Genomic DNA, 14,926 nt, shown 5'->3' on the forward strand with positions numbered 1-14,926 from the left:
GTCAAATCCCGTATAAACCTCTACCCTAGTAGTTCTGCTTCTCTAACTGAATGCTGACTGATAGTTCTATATAAGAATGAGGCTAGTGACACTACTGGAAATGGTACTTGTCATTATACTCCCAAAGCACCCGTGCTAAAGTCTCTATTGTTCATATATTCTTACTGCCTTTCTAGATTTTTAACTTTCTGAGAGGGAATTTTATCTGTCTGACCAGTACAGGATGGTGCTTAGCACAAACTAGGTATTTATAAATCCTTTGTTAAACAAATAATTTGGAACACCTCTGCTGACCTAGCAAAATCTCTTCAAGTAACAATAAAGATGTCAATCTGATTTCCATAGCAGATGAATACATTAGCCACCAATAAATACTGACCTGACATCGGCTGTTACATAAATTAAAATCCTAGTAAGTCAGTGAAAACAGCAATTATTCAAATGGTACATATTTTCAAATATTTCCTATTATGTAAGTTGTCCTTTGTGTACAAGTACATCCTTATAGAAGTATGGGAGAATTAAATGCAGATAAACCTATGGAAAGGCAGAATTTTCTGACTTACCTGCTGGCCTCTTGAGGGTAATTTTATGACACACTGGGCCCATAATATTTTCTATAGACATGCTACTAAAATAATAAAGCCAATAATGTGATTTGATATACATTTCCTTTAGTTATTTTAAGAATAAAAAGCTTTAAATTTCCTATAACTTGTCAGTTAGCCAGAAATAGCTTACCACTAAATTATCAGCTCAATGACATGTTTAATTTTTACCCATATGATAAATGTTAAAATATTTCAGAATATTATGCAACCTGAAAATCCTAGCTTCAACTTATCACTTATAAAGTGCAAGAGGGTGGGAGGAGCAAGATGGTGGAGGAGTAGGAGACTTAAATTTTGTCTGGTCCCAGGAATTCAGCTAGACAGTTATCAAACCATTCTGAACACCTACGAACTCAACAGGAGATCAAAGACAAGACTAGCGCAATTCTACAAACAGAAAAGTGACCCCTTTCTGGAAGGATATATAGAACAATACTGAATAAAATCAATGAAATAAAAAAAATAAATAAAGTGTAAGATGGTAGAATTAATTACAAATCTATACTATAACTTGGTAATCATTAGTCAGCCAACAAATTTTATTAACAGCAAACTGCTCATTCAAAAGTGATCGTGGAACTCAAAATACAGAGCAAGAAGGATGAAAAACATCTCGTTGGCCAATAGATTGTTTTAATTCTCTGACTATATGAAACAAACTTTTCATTTTTAGGAAAGGTTAAGTGTAACTTCAGTAGACAGCAATACAGAAAGATTTTGTTACATGGACTAGTTTCTTTAGTCAATTGCTCCTAGCTGTCTCCACCGGGATAGATGCATTTACAGAACTGGCTGTGCTTGAGCCTTCTTTGCAAGCAGCTTTAGATCTGCAATGCACTTGGCAATTGTCTCCTTTTCCTGTGATAAGGAAAGAGAAATCTGGTTAGACCTCTCCAAATCACAGAAGCAGGTATAAATACTGTAATTTTAAAGGACAGCTCCTACAAGATCTTGAAGTTCCTACAGAATCTCAAGATGACAACAGACTACTAGGAATTTTTTATGTACCACTGGGGAGATGCAATTTATTCTAAGCAAATCCAGGGAATTAGTTAAAATCTCCCGGTTCACAGCTTTTATGAGTGAAATCTATATAGAATTTGAAGCCAGACACTCCTGTAACCATGTGCCACTAATGTTAGCTTGTACAGCTAACAGCTGCTTGAAAAAGAGCAACCTAACAAACATTAATAACATAGAAATGTTAAGAATAAAAATAATTTTCTTTTTTTAGTGTTTTCTCCATTTCTAAATTATGTAAAAGACAATTTAGTGGAAAAAAAAAATCATTAAATGTTGGTAGACCCTGTTCTTCTAGTCCTTGATGGTTATACAGAAAATGATCAGAAATGCCTACATATCCTAAATATTTGGGAAAGAAAAAATCAAGTCATAATTAAAAAAATATAAACTTTAAAAAGGAAAACAAATTTAGGTCAGTAATAAAACACATTTCTTTTCTGTTCAAGACCAATCATGTAAGCGGCCAGGACGAGGAAATGGGAGTAGAGATCATGGAATTAGGGAATGGAAGGGACTCAGAAAGAGCTTTATCCAGTCTGTCGTACAGAGAAATGAAATATGTTCGTTAGCGTTTCCCACATGATGGAACTTGAATACAAGTGTGCCACAATCAGTGTTCTCAACTATCTGCCGCTGTTTCACAGCGAGAGACCCTTTGGTGACCAAATTCTGAGGGGGAGAAAAGCCACCAAGGTAGCCGTGCAGCGTCTTCCAGGTTACCACTACCCAGAACAATGAACCAGGACGACCCCAGCGTCTCTAGGCTCCTTGCCAGCTATTCCTATCCTAACAGACTCCTTGCCAGCTATTCCTATCCTAACAGAGCACCAGCAGAGGCCCATACAACTCCAGAAGCTTCAGAACACCACGCACCTGCTGTGCAGAGATGCTCTGCACCACATGCTTCTCCACCCAGTTTATCATGTGCTCTTGTTCCTTTCGGCGCATCATGTTCTGCACAGAGATGTGATAGTCCAGGCGATTCTTCACCTCCTTGTATACTCTGTGCAGCCGTTCCCGGTAAGTAAGTTCCAGTGCCATAGCAATGTTATTCTGAAGCAAGATTAAGAATTGATGAAAAATTTGGCATCATTGAAGGATCACTTCCACTTTGCGGATTCTGTTGGTTAGAATACCCCAACACCACTTTCTTGTATTTTATGCAAAATTATTTAATACGAATAGGTAAGAGATGTATGTGGCAAATAAATTCTAATAGCATATGGTAAAAATATACTTAAAAGTACATATAGTGAGTTTCTTCCAGTCCGCCCACAGGCCACCATCTTCCTGAATTTCTTGTATTCCATCCCTCCCAGAAATATTCAATAAACAAAATACAGGTATAGGCAGGCATGCACATATATACACGCACACACATCACTTTTACTAATTATAACATCTAGACCCACAATTTTAAGTTACATTGAATTCTACTATACTGGGGTCCCATAATCCAGAGTTTAACTAAGCTCTATTAATACATTAGATCGCTTCCAATTTTACCAGAAATAATGCTGCATCTGTTGTATATGTCTTTGCACTTATGTGTAAATATTTGCTGTAAATGGGGCACCTGGGTGGCTCAGTCATCAGGCGTCTGCCTTCAGCTCAGGTCATGATCCCAGGGTCCTGGGATGGAGCCCCACATCTGGCTCCCTGCTCAGCGGGGAGTCTACTTCTCCCTCTGCCCCTCCCCCTGCTCGTGCTCACTTCCTCGCTTGCTCTCTCTCTCTAATAAAATCTTTAAATAAGTAAATAAAAAATAAAGTTAACAAAAAAAAAAAAACTTGCTGTAATAACATGTTGAGTACCTACTATATTCTAAAAACTGTGTGTCAATTCAGTTAAGTCTTGTAATCATACCATGGGATAGTTACTATTATTATATCCACTTTACAGCAAGGAAACTGAAGCAGAAGGAACTTGTCCAAGGGTACAGAGCTAATAAATTGTGAAGCCAAGATCCAAATACAAGGAGCCAAGCTATAAAGCCCATGCTGTTAAACTGTGATTAATACTGTCACATTCCACATAAAGTTGTACTATTTCATTCTCCTACCAGCAACACAAATGCCTATCACTTCAAACCCTGACCAATGATATTTATAAAACCTTTTACTCTCTATTCTCATAAGCAGAAAAAAACCCAGGAATTTCAACGTCATTATTAAACATTTACGTATGAACATTTACATATTTAGAAACCATTTACATTTATTTATGAATGGTCTGTGTCCTATGCCTAGTTTTCTACTGGGATGTTGGTCTTTCCTAAGGTAACTAACTATCCTTTTGTGTTACATGGAACGCACATCTTCTTCCCAGTTTGTCGTTTAACTTTATGCTCATTTTTACACGTAAAACTTTCATGAGATCAATTTAACAACTTTTCCTCTTATAGTTTCTGGATTTTTTAAATTTTTATTTTTTTTCTCTTCCAAGTTTTTATTTAAATTCCAGTTAGTTAACATACAGCGTAATATTAGTTTCAGGTGTAGAATATAGTGATTCAACGCTTCCATACAACATCCAGTGCTCATCATAGCAAGTGCATTCCTTAATTCCCATCACCTATTTCACCCATCCCCCACCCACCTCCCCTCTGGTAACCATCAGTTTGTCACCTACAGTTAAGAGTCTGTTTCCTGGTTTGCCTCTCTTTTTTCCCCCCATGTTCATTTTTTTGTTTCGTAAATTCCATGAGTGAAATCTTTCTCTGACTTATTTCACTTAGCATAATACTCTCTAGCTCCATCCATGTTATTGCAAATGGCAAGGTTTCATTCTTTCTGATGGCTCAGCAGTACTCTCTTGTGTGTGTGTGTGTGTGTGTGTGTGTGTGTGTGTGTGTGTGTGTGTATGAACACATCTTCTTGATCCATGGAATTTTTAAAAATTGAGGTGTAATTTAAAATTCTTATAAATTGAAGTATAATCTCAGGTGCTTAACACAGATTCGATATTTCATATACATTGTGAAACCACCAAAGTCTAGTTAACGTCTTGTCACCATACATAAGTTTCTAGATTTTGTTATCTTTATTAGAAAGGCCTTGTCAACTCCAAGGGTATTTTTTTGTGTTCTTTTTTTCTACTTTATGGCTTCTTTTCTTACGAAGATCTTTAATTTGTTTGAAATTTATTTTAGCAGAAAGTCAAAGGTAAGAAACCAACCCTATTTCTACACAAGTGCCCACTTACCTCCCTTTTACAATGGAACTGCCATGTCTACGCTGCCTTAGCGTTTAGCTGGATCTCTAGATCTGTGCTGTGCCACCCTGACTTTCTATTCATGCACTGCACCATACTATTTACAACTCCTTATATCTTATAATGGGTTTTCATATTTGGCAGGACTGTTCCTCATTACTTCTCTTTTTCAAAATATTCCTGGTTATTCTTCCTTCCTTTCTTCTTCCTTTTTTTAACTAATAATCAATTTGTCCAAGTCCCAACATCCCCTCCCTCCAAGCTATAAGTATTTCCTTCTAGGAATGTGTTAAATGTAGAGATTAAAGGAGGGAGAATTGATGTCTTTATAACACTGAGTCTTCCAATCTAAGAACAAGGTTCTTAGCACCTTACACCTCACAAGCATTGTATGTTTTCTGAAATAAAAACTTTGCACATTTCTAGTGAAATTTACTTGAGGCATCTTTTCCTAGACAGTTTATCTTCTTCTGGTGTATTTTCTAACTGACTGTTATTTGTATATGGAAGGGTACTGATTTCACTTATAGATATTAATGGTATACCCAGACACCTGACTGAAATTAAAATTATTTTAATAATTATATTGATACTCGTAGATTTTCTAGTTATATAATCAGGTAACCTATAACTGCCTTTTCTTTCCTAAATTATATACCTCTTATTCGTTTTTCTTCTCGAATCCAGCTACTATCTCAAGAATAATATCGAATTAATAACAGTGACAGGAATGTTATCTTCTAGTCTGTAATGAGAATCTTTATAGGTCTGCCTGTTAAATAGAGGTATTAATTTCAAGTAGACCTTTAATACCTCTAAGTACATTTCTTTAGTCCATTCACCCTCCTGGTCTTCTTTCTCCTAAATCTCTAGTATCTCCTTGACTACTTTCACTCTCAGCAATGACCTTCATCCTAGTTCACTGAGAAAAGGGGAACAGTAAGAGAACTTCCACACACTTCTACCACCACATAAACCAGTCTATCTGAATCCATACTCGTGTACTTTGCCTTCCCTTCTGTAACTGTGGCTGAGCTGTCGACGCCAGCCCCTCCACCTACACGTTATATTCCAAGCCCTCTGGCCTACTGAAGGGCATCACTCCAGCACCTCTCTCCCTTTTTTTTTTTGCATCAATTTTCCTCTCTCTCTCCTTTTATCAGACACTAACATGTGTAACTATACTTTCCATCCTTTAAAAAAATCTCGATTCCTATATCCTCCCCTCCTAGCAATTAATTCCTTTGCCTACCATTAGAGTAAAATGCCTTGACAATTTTGACAGTTGTCTATACTCTGACTCCAATTTCTTCCCTTCCACCTTTTCTTCAACGAACTCCCATTACTTCCCTAAAATAGCCCTTACCAAGGTTACCAATAACCTCCATGTTGCTAAATCCATGGCAAATTCTTAGGCCCTTTATTTCTTGACCATAACTAGGATGACTACACACTGGAACTGTCCTTGTTTTCACCGGTTTTTCTCCACCATGTTCTAGTCTTATAACTTTAAGTACCACCTGTCAGCTTATGACTCCCAAATCTCCAGCCTCGAATTCTGGAATTCTCCCCATAAATTCCAGACTCATATATCCAATAGTCTAAACCTAACAACTCTACTTGGCTAACTTGTAGGCATTTCAAACCAATGCTAAAAGACCAAAGGCTATTTGCAATCAGAGTGACCCTTCAAAAGGCAAGTGAGATCGTATTACTCCTCTGCTTAAAGCTTCAGTGATTTTCTTATTCAGAGGATGGATCAGAGTCCACAGAGAAGCCTACAAGACTTGACCCAATCTAGCCCCTGACCACTCTCTACTTGGATTTTTCTCCTCACCCATTCTGCTTCAACTGGTCTCCTTACTATTCCTTGACTATACCAAGTAAGCTTCCAGGTTTAGGGCCCTTAAGATTTTTCTTCCCTCTGCTAAAATACTATTTCCCCACAAGTCCACATACCTTGCACCAACACTTCAGGAGTCTGTTCAAGTAACACATTAGAGGCCTTTCAGACTGCCTAATAAAAGTTAACTCCCTTCTTCTAAAATCTCTTTTCCTTTCCTAGTTTGTTGTTCTACATAGCACTTATTACCACTGACATTCCTATCTGCTCAATTATTTTTTTTCTGTGCTTCTCTCAACCCCTGGCTAGAAGACAGACTTTCTTTTATTCCCAAACACCTGCCTTGACCAGAGTCTCCACACAGGAAAAGCTCAATCAATAGTCATTAAATATTTCATAAACAAGTAAAAACATAAAGACTACCATCTGATTCTTATTAAAGAGCTACATCTTCAAAAGTCAGATTTTGTGTGTACATATCATGTATGAGATAGGAAGCATTCTCTGGTTGAAATCTAAATATGTATGGAAAGAGGTTTTAAAGTTTCCTGAGGTTTTCAAACATTTATGTGCTTAAGAATCTTTAGGGATCAGTTTTTAAAAATATGGATTCTTAGATAGCTCCTAACAGAGGTTCTGACTGCACAAGTCTTGGACTGGGTCCATAAACCTGCACCAAAGAGGACTGATACACGTGGTACTAAGACCACACTAAGAAATACTGGCCTAGATCTTTACCATTTCAGATACTTTACCTCAGCATCTCATTTTTCATTTCATATGTGCTTCTGTAACATAAAATTTCAATATAAGGGCATCTCACTGTAAATACCAGGCATGAAGCAGGGGCTCAAAGTAAACAACAATGTGAATCTTAAAACAAAAAATACTTGAGCATATTCCTAAAAATGTTTCAGAAATGAAGTATTTTAGAATCTAATGATGCCCTGACCATGGTAAAAAGCTTTACAGCTATCTGAATTTGCTTTGTGAATAGCAATACAAGGTCTCAGATTTCCTCAGAGCAAGTATGTCAAGTTAAGATTTCCTCATAGCAAGCATACATGAACCACACAGCATGTATTTCACCTATGGCCTTAGATAGCGAGTACCATTTTTTAGTCAGCTGTAATTTAATGACTACTTTCCTTCTGTGTGGATCCAACATATGTTCTTTTATTAACTTTTACTCTAATTTTAGAATAACTATTTATCCACTTGATAGATATTAAATATATAAATAGCTGTAATTGCCAAGCCCCACCCGAATCTCTTTTCTAAATAAAATATGCTCAACATATTCAACCATTCCTCATAAAATTCTAAATGCACACAAATGAGTAACTTTATTTTCCTTAGAAGGTTCTGAAACCTACCCGCTGGACATCAAAAAGGTAATGACGCTTGTGAACCAGGGCCTGCTGTGACTTCTCCATATCAATTGCATCCTGGATTTGTTTGATGGAAGCCTGCTTCACCTCTTCTAGTTGGGCAATTTTTTGCTGCAATTTTGATTTTACAACAAAGATCAGCAAAAGCATAAAGGATAACAAAAACAGCTTCATTCTATGATTCCTCAGTTACAGTCCTCATTTGTGAAAACACCCCTCAAGCAGCATATACACATACAGGGAGAAATGCACAAATCCTTAAAAATAATTGCTCATAATAGCTATGCAATATCTTGTCCAATGAACATAACTATGGAAAAACTGGACAAAGTTTTGTAGATTTAAAAAAATTTATCTCTAATTAGTGACCAACATTAACACTTATAATTCTAATCATTGTAATTAGATTCATTTCTATATGCTTGTCCCCTAACATTAACATCAGAAACATCACTTGATGGTACTGATGCTTTTAACATAGTCTAAAATGACAAATCAGGTTTACAGTTCTTACCTCATTGAGTTTATCAGCAAATTCTCCAATAGAGGCACCATATTTTTTAACTACATAGATAAGCAACCCTATTGTTGATATGGCAGAGAAGGTCTCTGCAGTAATCACATATATTTCTTTGGACAGAAAATATAGGATAAGTCCGGTTCCAAGCACATAGGGTCCTAAAAGAAGGAAAAGTTATTTTATGATGGATACACTATATCTGAAAGGAAAGACAGAAAGTTCTACATTTGATTAGTTGAAGGTGTTATATAATGATTTAAAGTAGCTGGATTTATAAATAATCCCGCACTGAGCAGCAGTATGGTAGCGCTGAAAAAGAAACAAGCATCTGGACTCCAGGAAATCTGACTCTGCAACACAGAAGAAACTGAGCAATATAAATTATCTCTGAGTTTAGTTTCCTCGTTTGTAAAATGGGAACAGTACTTTCTTCACAGGGTAGAGGAAACTGAGAAATTATGTAGAGTGCCTAGCACAACTGCTTAAGTAATTTGTGCAGCAAAATATACTATTTATTGAATGGGAATACTGGTCAGGATAAAATTTATCCACTCCTGCCTATTTTTATTGAATAGGAACCTGACACTGGAAATAAGCAAGCAAGCAATCAAACAAAAAAACCCTAATAGAAAGTAATATGTATGTAAAAGGATTTCAGTATCAGGATTCTCAATTCCTATAGTACCTATAGTACTATAGTTATAATGCTTCAAATATAGCTATCTTTTTCTTTAATACCAGGCTGTGGGTTCTGAAAGGACACAAAACCATGATGTACATTTCTTTAGGATTTTCTGTTGTGCTTCAGAAGATATTGGCAAGGACAAAGCTGCCCCCTTAAAGGGCAGCATTTTACAGTGTTTCTGAGCAACACAAGTACCAAAGGATGTTACGGCGTTATTACAAGAATAAAAAGGTTAACAGTCTCAAATGTATTTTATCCAGTTTCCCATAAAAAGTTTCAGCAGCTCTTTTTAAAATTTGCCTCCAATATATAAACTTTAAATTTGAATGTAAATTAAAAATTTCAACTGTGAACTGGCAAAAAAGCCTATCGTAGGTACATTTTTATCTCCCATGGGGAATCTGTGGACCCTAATGTTTCTTGCAATTTCCATTACAGAAATGCTATTTTCGGCCACTCCCTGGAGGGTTAAAAAAACCCACAAAAATCTTGGTTTCCAGTGTTCCCTAGTCACAGCAGTAGCTGGAGCAAGAAAGGCCCCTGGATGCTGTCAAAGAATACTGAATTGGAGAACCTGGGTTTAAGTCCAACCCAGTCACTAAAGAGAGAATAAATCTCTGCAAATTCTTTATTTTCTAGTTATTCTTGGTAATAAAAATCTCTTACAGGACCGCTGTGAGGTTTAATATTATTTAATTAATATAAGTGAAAGCAGACTGCATTATAAAAATTTAAGATTTCAGAATAGTGTATGCCTTCTTAAAAGAAAAAACTGATAAACATGGCCCAATTTCTGTTTTTATGTATATATACAATAACCTCTATTGTCTTAGCTAGCTTTATTTTAATCCAAAGCTCTTTCCATTACCTGACAATGTATCCTACAATTACTCATTTCTTTACTGTCTATCCTATGACAGAATGTGTGTTCCGTGATGGCAGCCACCTCAGCTTGCCACTGTATGCCCAGAAGAGTACCTGGCACAGAGCTGGCATTCAGTGGATGTGGTGTATCAACAAATGGAGACAATACTATAAAGTTAAAATCCCAACCACGTTTACTTCAAAGACAAGTCACAACTGTTCCACTGAATTACTTCCACAATTTACTTTATTGACTTCATTTTGTGTATATGTGGAAGAGGTAAGAGACCACTAAAATCCTAGGTAAACGTAAACTATACCATCTAAACATACTATCAAACACTGGGCAAATGCTTACCTGTTACGCCAGTTTTGGGATAAAGGAACTGGAAGAATTCTTCGGGAATCAGCCCCAAACGAACTTTTCCTCCATGTTCAGGAAGAGGTGGTACAGGGGCAAGACTTGGCCGCCCTGTGTGGAAGATCCTTGTTGCCTGCAATACCCTACGGGCAGCAATGACACAAAATTAAAGGCTATTCTGCAGGTCTTAAAGGTCATCTATCTAGCACTTTGTATGTTTACTATTAGAATTACAACATATAAGAACGTAGACTTTAAAGCCAAATTATCTGGGTTTAAATCCTAGACCAACCACTTGACTTTGAGCAAGTAGATTAAGCTTTTGTAACTGCAAATTTCTCTAGGTAAAATGAGAATAAAGAATATGATTTTATAGGGCTGCTGTGAGGATTTTTGCTTCGAATGGTGCTAAGCATACAGTAAAGGTCCATGTAAGCAATTAGCTATTAAATCTCCACTGTGTTGTGAGCACCTTGATGGCCAGAACTTTGACTTTTTTGATTATTCTGTGATGGGGTGCTAACCAACCACTGTGTGAAACAGGCCTTTTCAGTGTTGGATAGCTCTAATTATGTTCATCTTTAAACTGAACTGCTGTGTACATACTTGAAACCGATCTATCCATTAGTTCTAATTTTATTTTTCTATGTAACATACATTATGCCCATGTATCTGGGTTAAACATCTCAGTTCCCTCACAATCCTGACTGTCCACAGGGAGCCCTCTGGTTCTGTTTACTACAGTGAGGTATACACGACCGAAGATAATACTCTAAATACAGCTTCACCAATTCATTCATCCTACAAATATTGAGAACTTGCTAATGCCATTACTGAGCTTGAATTATTGTACCATGGATTTGTAAACTATTCTCATATTCCAACAGCCCAAGACTGCATTTTTAGCAGTCACAGCATAGTATCTCATTAAAATTCTGATGAAACAAAATCCTCTAGTCTTTTTTATGTATGCTGTCAAGCTCAGTCTCCTTCAAATTCTCAGTATGTTTTTGTCCCACACATCCCCATTCTACCTCTATCCCTTTACAATGTAAAAGTTTATATTATTTCATTGATTTTGGTTTCACACTTTTATCTTTTGAAGATTATTTCTGCCTCCCAATGTATTACCTAGCCTACCGACTTTTTTGAGAATCATGCTCAAGATTCTTTCATTTAAATCAGGATTTCTCAACCTCATCAGTATAGACATTTTTTTGTTGCTATGGAAGGCTGTTCTGTGCACTGTAGAGTGATTAGCAGCATCCCCACGGCCTTTATGCCATTAAATGCCAGTCAGCATCCCCCCCTCCCACCCAGTGGTGAAAACCAAAAATGTCTTCAGACATTGCCACATGTCCCCTGGAGGGCAATACTGCTCCAGGATGAGAACCCCTGGTTTATTTATTCTTTTTATTTTTATAAAGATTTTTATTTATTGGACACAGAGAGAGAGAACACAAGCAGGGGGAGTGGCAGGCAGAGGGAGGGGGAGCAGGGGCAGGGAGCCTGATGCGGGGCTCGATCCCAGGACCCTGGGATCATGACCTGAGCCGAAGGCAAACGCTTAACCGACTGAGCCACCCAGGCGCCCCTTTGTTTTTATTTTTTAGGTAGGTTCCGTGCCCAGTGTGGAGCCCAACATGGGGCTTGAACTCAAGACCCTAAGATCAAGACCTGAGCTGAGATCAAGAGTTGGACGCTCAACCAACGGAGCCACCCAGGCACTCCAAGAACCACTGATTTAAATCACAGAACTAGAGAACTTGCTTTAGGCCAACTCAAATCCTCTCCTGAGCTGGCTGTCTTAGTTCAAGCCCTCTTCATCTCTGGCCTAAACTACTTAATCCAAAACCTGGTCTCTCTGCTTCTCAACAAATACCCCTTTAAACCTAGACCCTCTACACTTGTACCAATGTTTTTAAAATGCAAATTTGACTTTAAAGCTCTTCAACAGGCTCTCCTGCCTACCCAAAACTCCTTAACATAGTATACATGATTCGGAACCTATCAGATCTTCTATCCTCTTCCTCCATTCTCCCATCCTCTAGCCATATGGAACTACTTACAGCTCTCAAAAACAAACAAAAAAAACAAACAACATGCCTCATGCTGCTCCTTCTGCCTGGAATGGCTTTCACTAAATGGCTGCCAACCCCAACAGCCTTCAGAACATCTCGAGCATATCCTTTTTATTAAAGGCCTCCCCAATCTTACATTCATTCACCCTTATGTCAGGTGCTGGGAGCATAGCAACAGACAAGGTCCCAGCCTTCACATTCCAGTGGGGTTGTAGAAAGTGTGAGTGTGTATGTCCATACACAATTCCAGGCTGCTGAAAGTCTATGAAGAAAAATGGGGTAAGGTAAGGAGCTAGGGAGCAATGGAATGGGAAAAAGCTTTTTTGATAGGAGGTCAGACGACATTTGAGTCAGTGACCTGGGGAAAAGAGAGGAGAGCAAGTACAAAGATCCTGAGGCAACAATAAGCTTTTCATAGCAACAACAAGGAAGCCAGCATGGCTAGAGTGAGCTTAAAGAAAATATAAGGAGATAAATTAAGAGGTAGGAGGAGACCAATTCATGTTGGGCCTTCTGGGTTATGGTAACTTTGGATTTTATTTCAGTGGCATGAGGAGCTCTGGAGGGTTTTGCTGGGGTGGGGGATGGGGGGCCTCAAGTAATCCCTAAGTCTACTAGGAGAATGGGCTATAACGGGACAAGAATAGAGATGCAAGGAGACTAGTTAAGAGACTACTGAAATAGACCAGGTGAAAGTTGATGGTGGTTCACACTTCAGTAGCAGTGGTAGTGGAAGAATGGTTAGAAGTCCAGATATAATTTGGCGGAAGAGCCTTGCTCTTCTCCATATATTAGATATGGAAGGTGAAACAGAAATCAAGTATGTTCCTTACATCTTACATATGTAATTATTTATTTATGACTTCTATTAAAATGGTTTACCTGATTGTATGGAATCTTTTTTCTCTGGTAAGTTGGAAGCGATTGCAGCCTCACTTTATTGCACACAAAAATTAATTACAGGTGCATTAAAAGCCATTTTTTCAAGGCAAAAATAGTTGTCAAATTTTGGCAAGATTTAGGGCTAAATCTGGATGCAAAGAGAAATTCCAAAGAAAACTAACATGATTTATGAAACATTAAAAACAGATGTCAACACTTATCACATACTATGTATTATATATGGAATGCTGTTTTTAGAGTTTTACAGGAATTAAGTCTTAGTTCTCCTAACCATAATATACTACTACCTCCATTTTGTAGAGGAGGAAACTGAGGTCACACAGCTTGTAGTGGAGGACCCAGGTATAACCCTAGCTTTAGAGTCTTTGCTCTAAAGTACTATTCTATAGCTGCCTCCTCTCAGAGACTGAGCTCCACGAAAACAGGTTAGCCTTACTTATTTTTCTATCTTTTGTCATATAAGTGGCAAGATAAATATTTACTGAGTCAATGAATGATTTCTCTGACTCTTATGATCTGGCAGTAAAAGTCGGAATCTGGGAGACAGACTAAAAATAACATGCTTCATTATTTTATTTAATAAAACTTGCTTTTGGGTATGCAATCTAGAAACTCCCGATTCCCGCTGTGGCAGCTGGCAGCTAAGTCCAGATGAAGGTCACAAGGGAAAGGGGCGGGGCTTAGAAGACACCAAAACCAGCTTCTAGTTTAGTTAGAACACATCACTTACCCTCTTAGTCTTTGCCATGAGATGATAACACAATGTTCCAGACAGTTACAGGAGCACCAGTGTTTGAATGAAGCTTTAAGCCTTTCAAAATTACCTAAAGAAAGGTAATTTCGGGCCTAAAGCTAAGAGGGGGTTACAGAGAAGTGAAATGAGGTGATAAAACAAGGACGAAGGAAGTATTACACCCCTCTTACTTACCCTGGACCAAGGAGGGCTGCGTTCTTCAGACAGGGGGCTGCACACAAACAAGGCGCAGGTCAGCAAGGTCAAGGTGAAATCTGGACTGTCCTTTCCTCGGTCCCCGCGGCGCCCGCCCACTAAGGCCATGCACCCCTCTTTGCAGTCTCCCAAGACCCCCACGCGCGCCCCTAGTGAGCGGCGCAACTCATTCCGCACTCGGGGCCAAGTCTTGCTGCGCCTTCCTACACCCCGTTTCCTCCCACCTCCTCCAGTAACCCTAGACGCACTCCTTTGCAATCACCCTGATAGCCCGGACTAGGGTGTAGATAGGTTACCCGCTGCGGCGGCCGCAGAAAAAACCACCCGGGACAGCATGGTCAACCAGGGTCCGCACAGTAAGCTCTGCGTCCCAGTGACCCCGGCAAGAGGCTCTGTCAGGGGCGGGAGCAAGATGGTCGCTCACAACTCTCGCGAGAAGAGAACATTGCGCCCTCTGTCCACTGACTTTGCCTCGAATTCTT

General features: G+C 38.4%; 1 protein-coding gene across 1 annotated transcript; it reads right to left on the reverse strand.

Moving 5' to 3' along the window:
- Nucleotides 1-1,128: 1,128 nt before the first annotated feature.
- Nucleotides 1,129-14,890, reverse strand: ATP5PB (ATP synthase peripheral stalk-membrane subunit b). Its single transcript, XM_036103676.2, has 7 exons — nucleotides 14,741-14,890; nucleotides 14,424-14,460; nucleotides 10,509-10,654; nucleotides 8,596-8,759; nucleotides 8,067-8,192; nucleotides 2,508-2,687; nucleotides 1,129-1,469 (listed from the first exon to the last, which is right to left on the reverse strand). Exons 1-7 carry the CDS (start codon nucleotides 14,778-14,780, stop codon nucleotides 1,392-1,394), a joined length of 771 nt encoding a protein of 256 aa, XP_035959569.1. The 5' UTR covers nucleotides 14,781-14,890; the 3' UTR covers nucleotides 1,129-1,391.
- Between the last annotated feature and the right edge of the window lie 36 nt (nucleotides 14,891-14,926).

Source organism: Halichoerus grypus, chromosome 5, assembly GCF_964656455.1.
Source record: "Halichoerus grypus chromosome 5, mHalGry1.hap1.1, whole genome shotgun sequence".
Classification (NCBI taxonomy): domain Eukaryota; kingdom Metazoa; phylum Chordata; class Mammalia; order Carnivora; family Phocidae; genus Halichoerus; species Halichoerus grypus.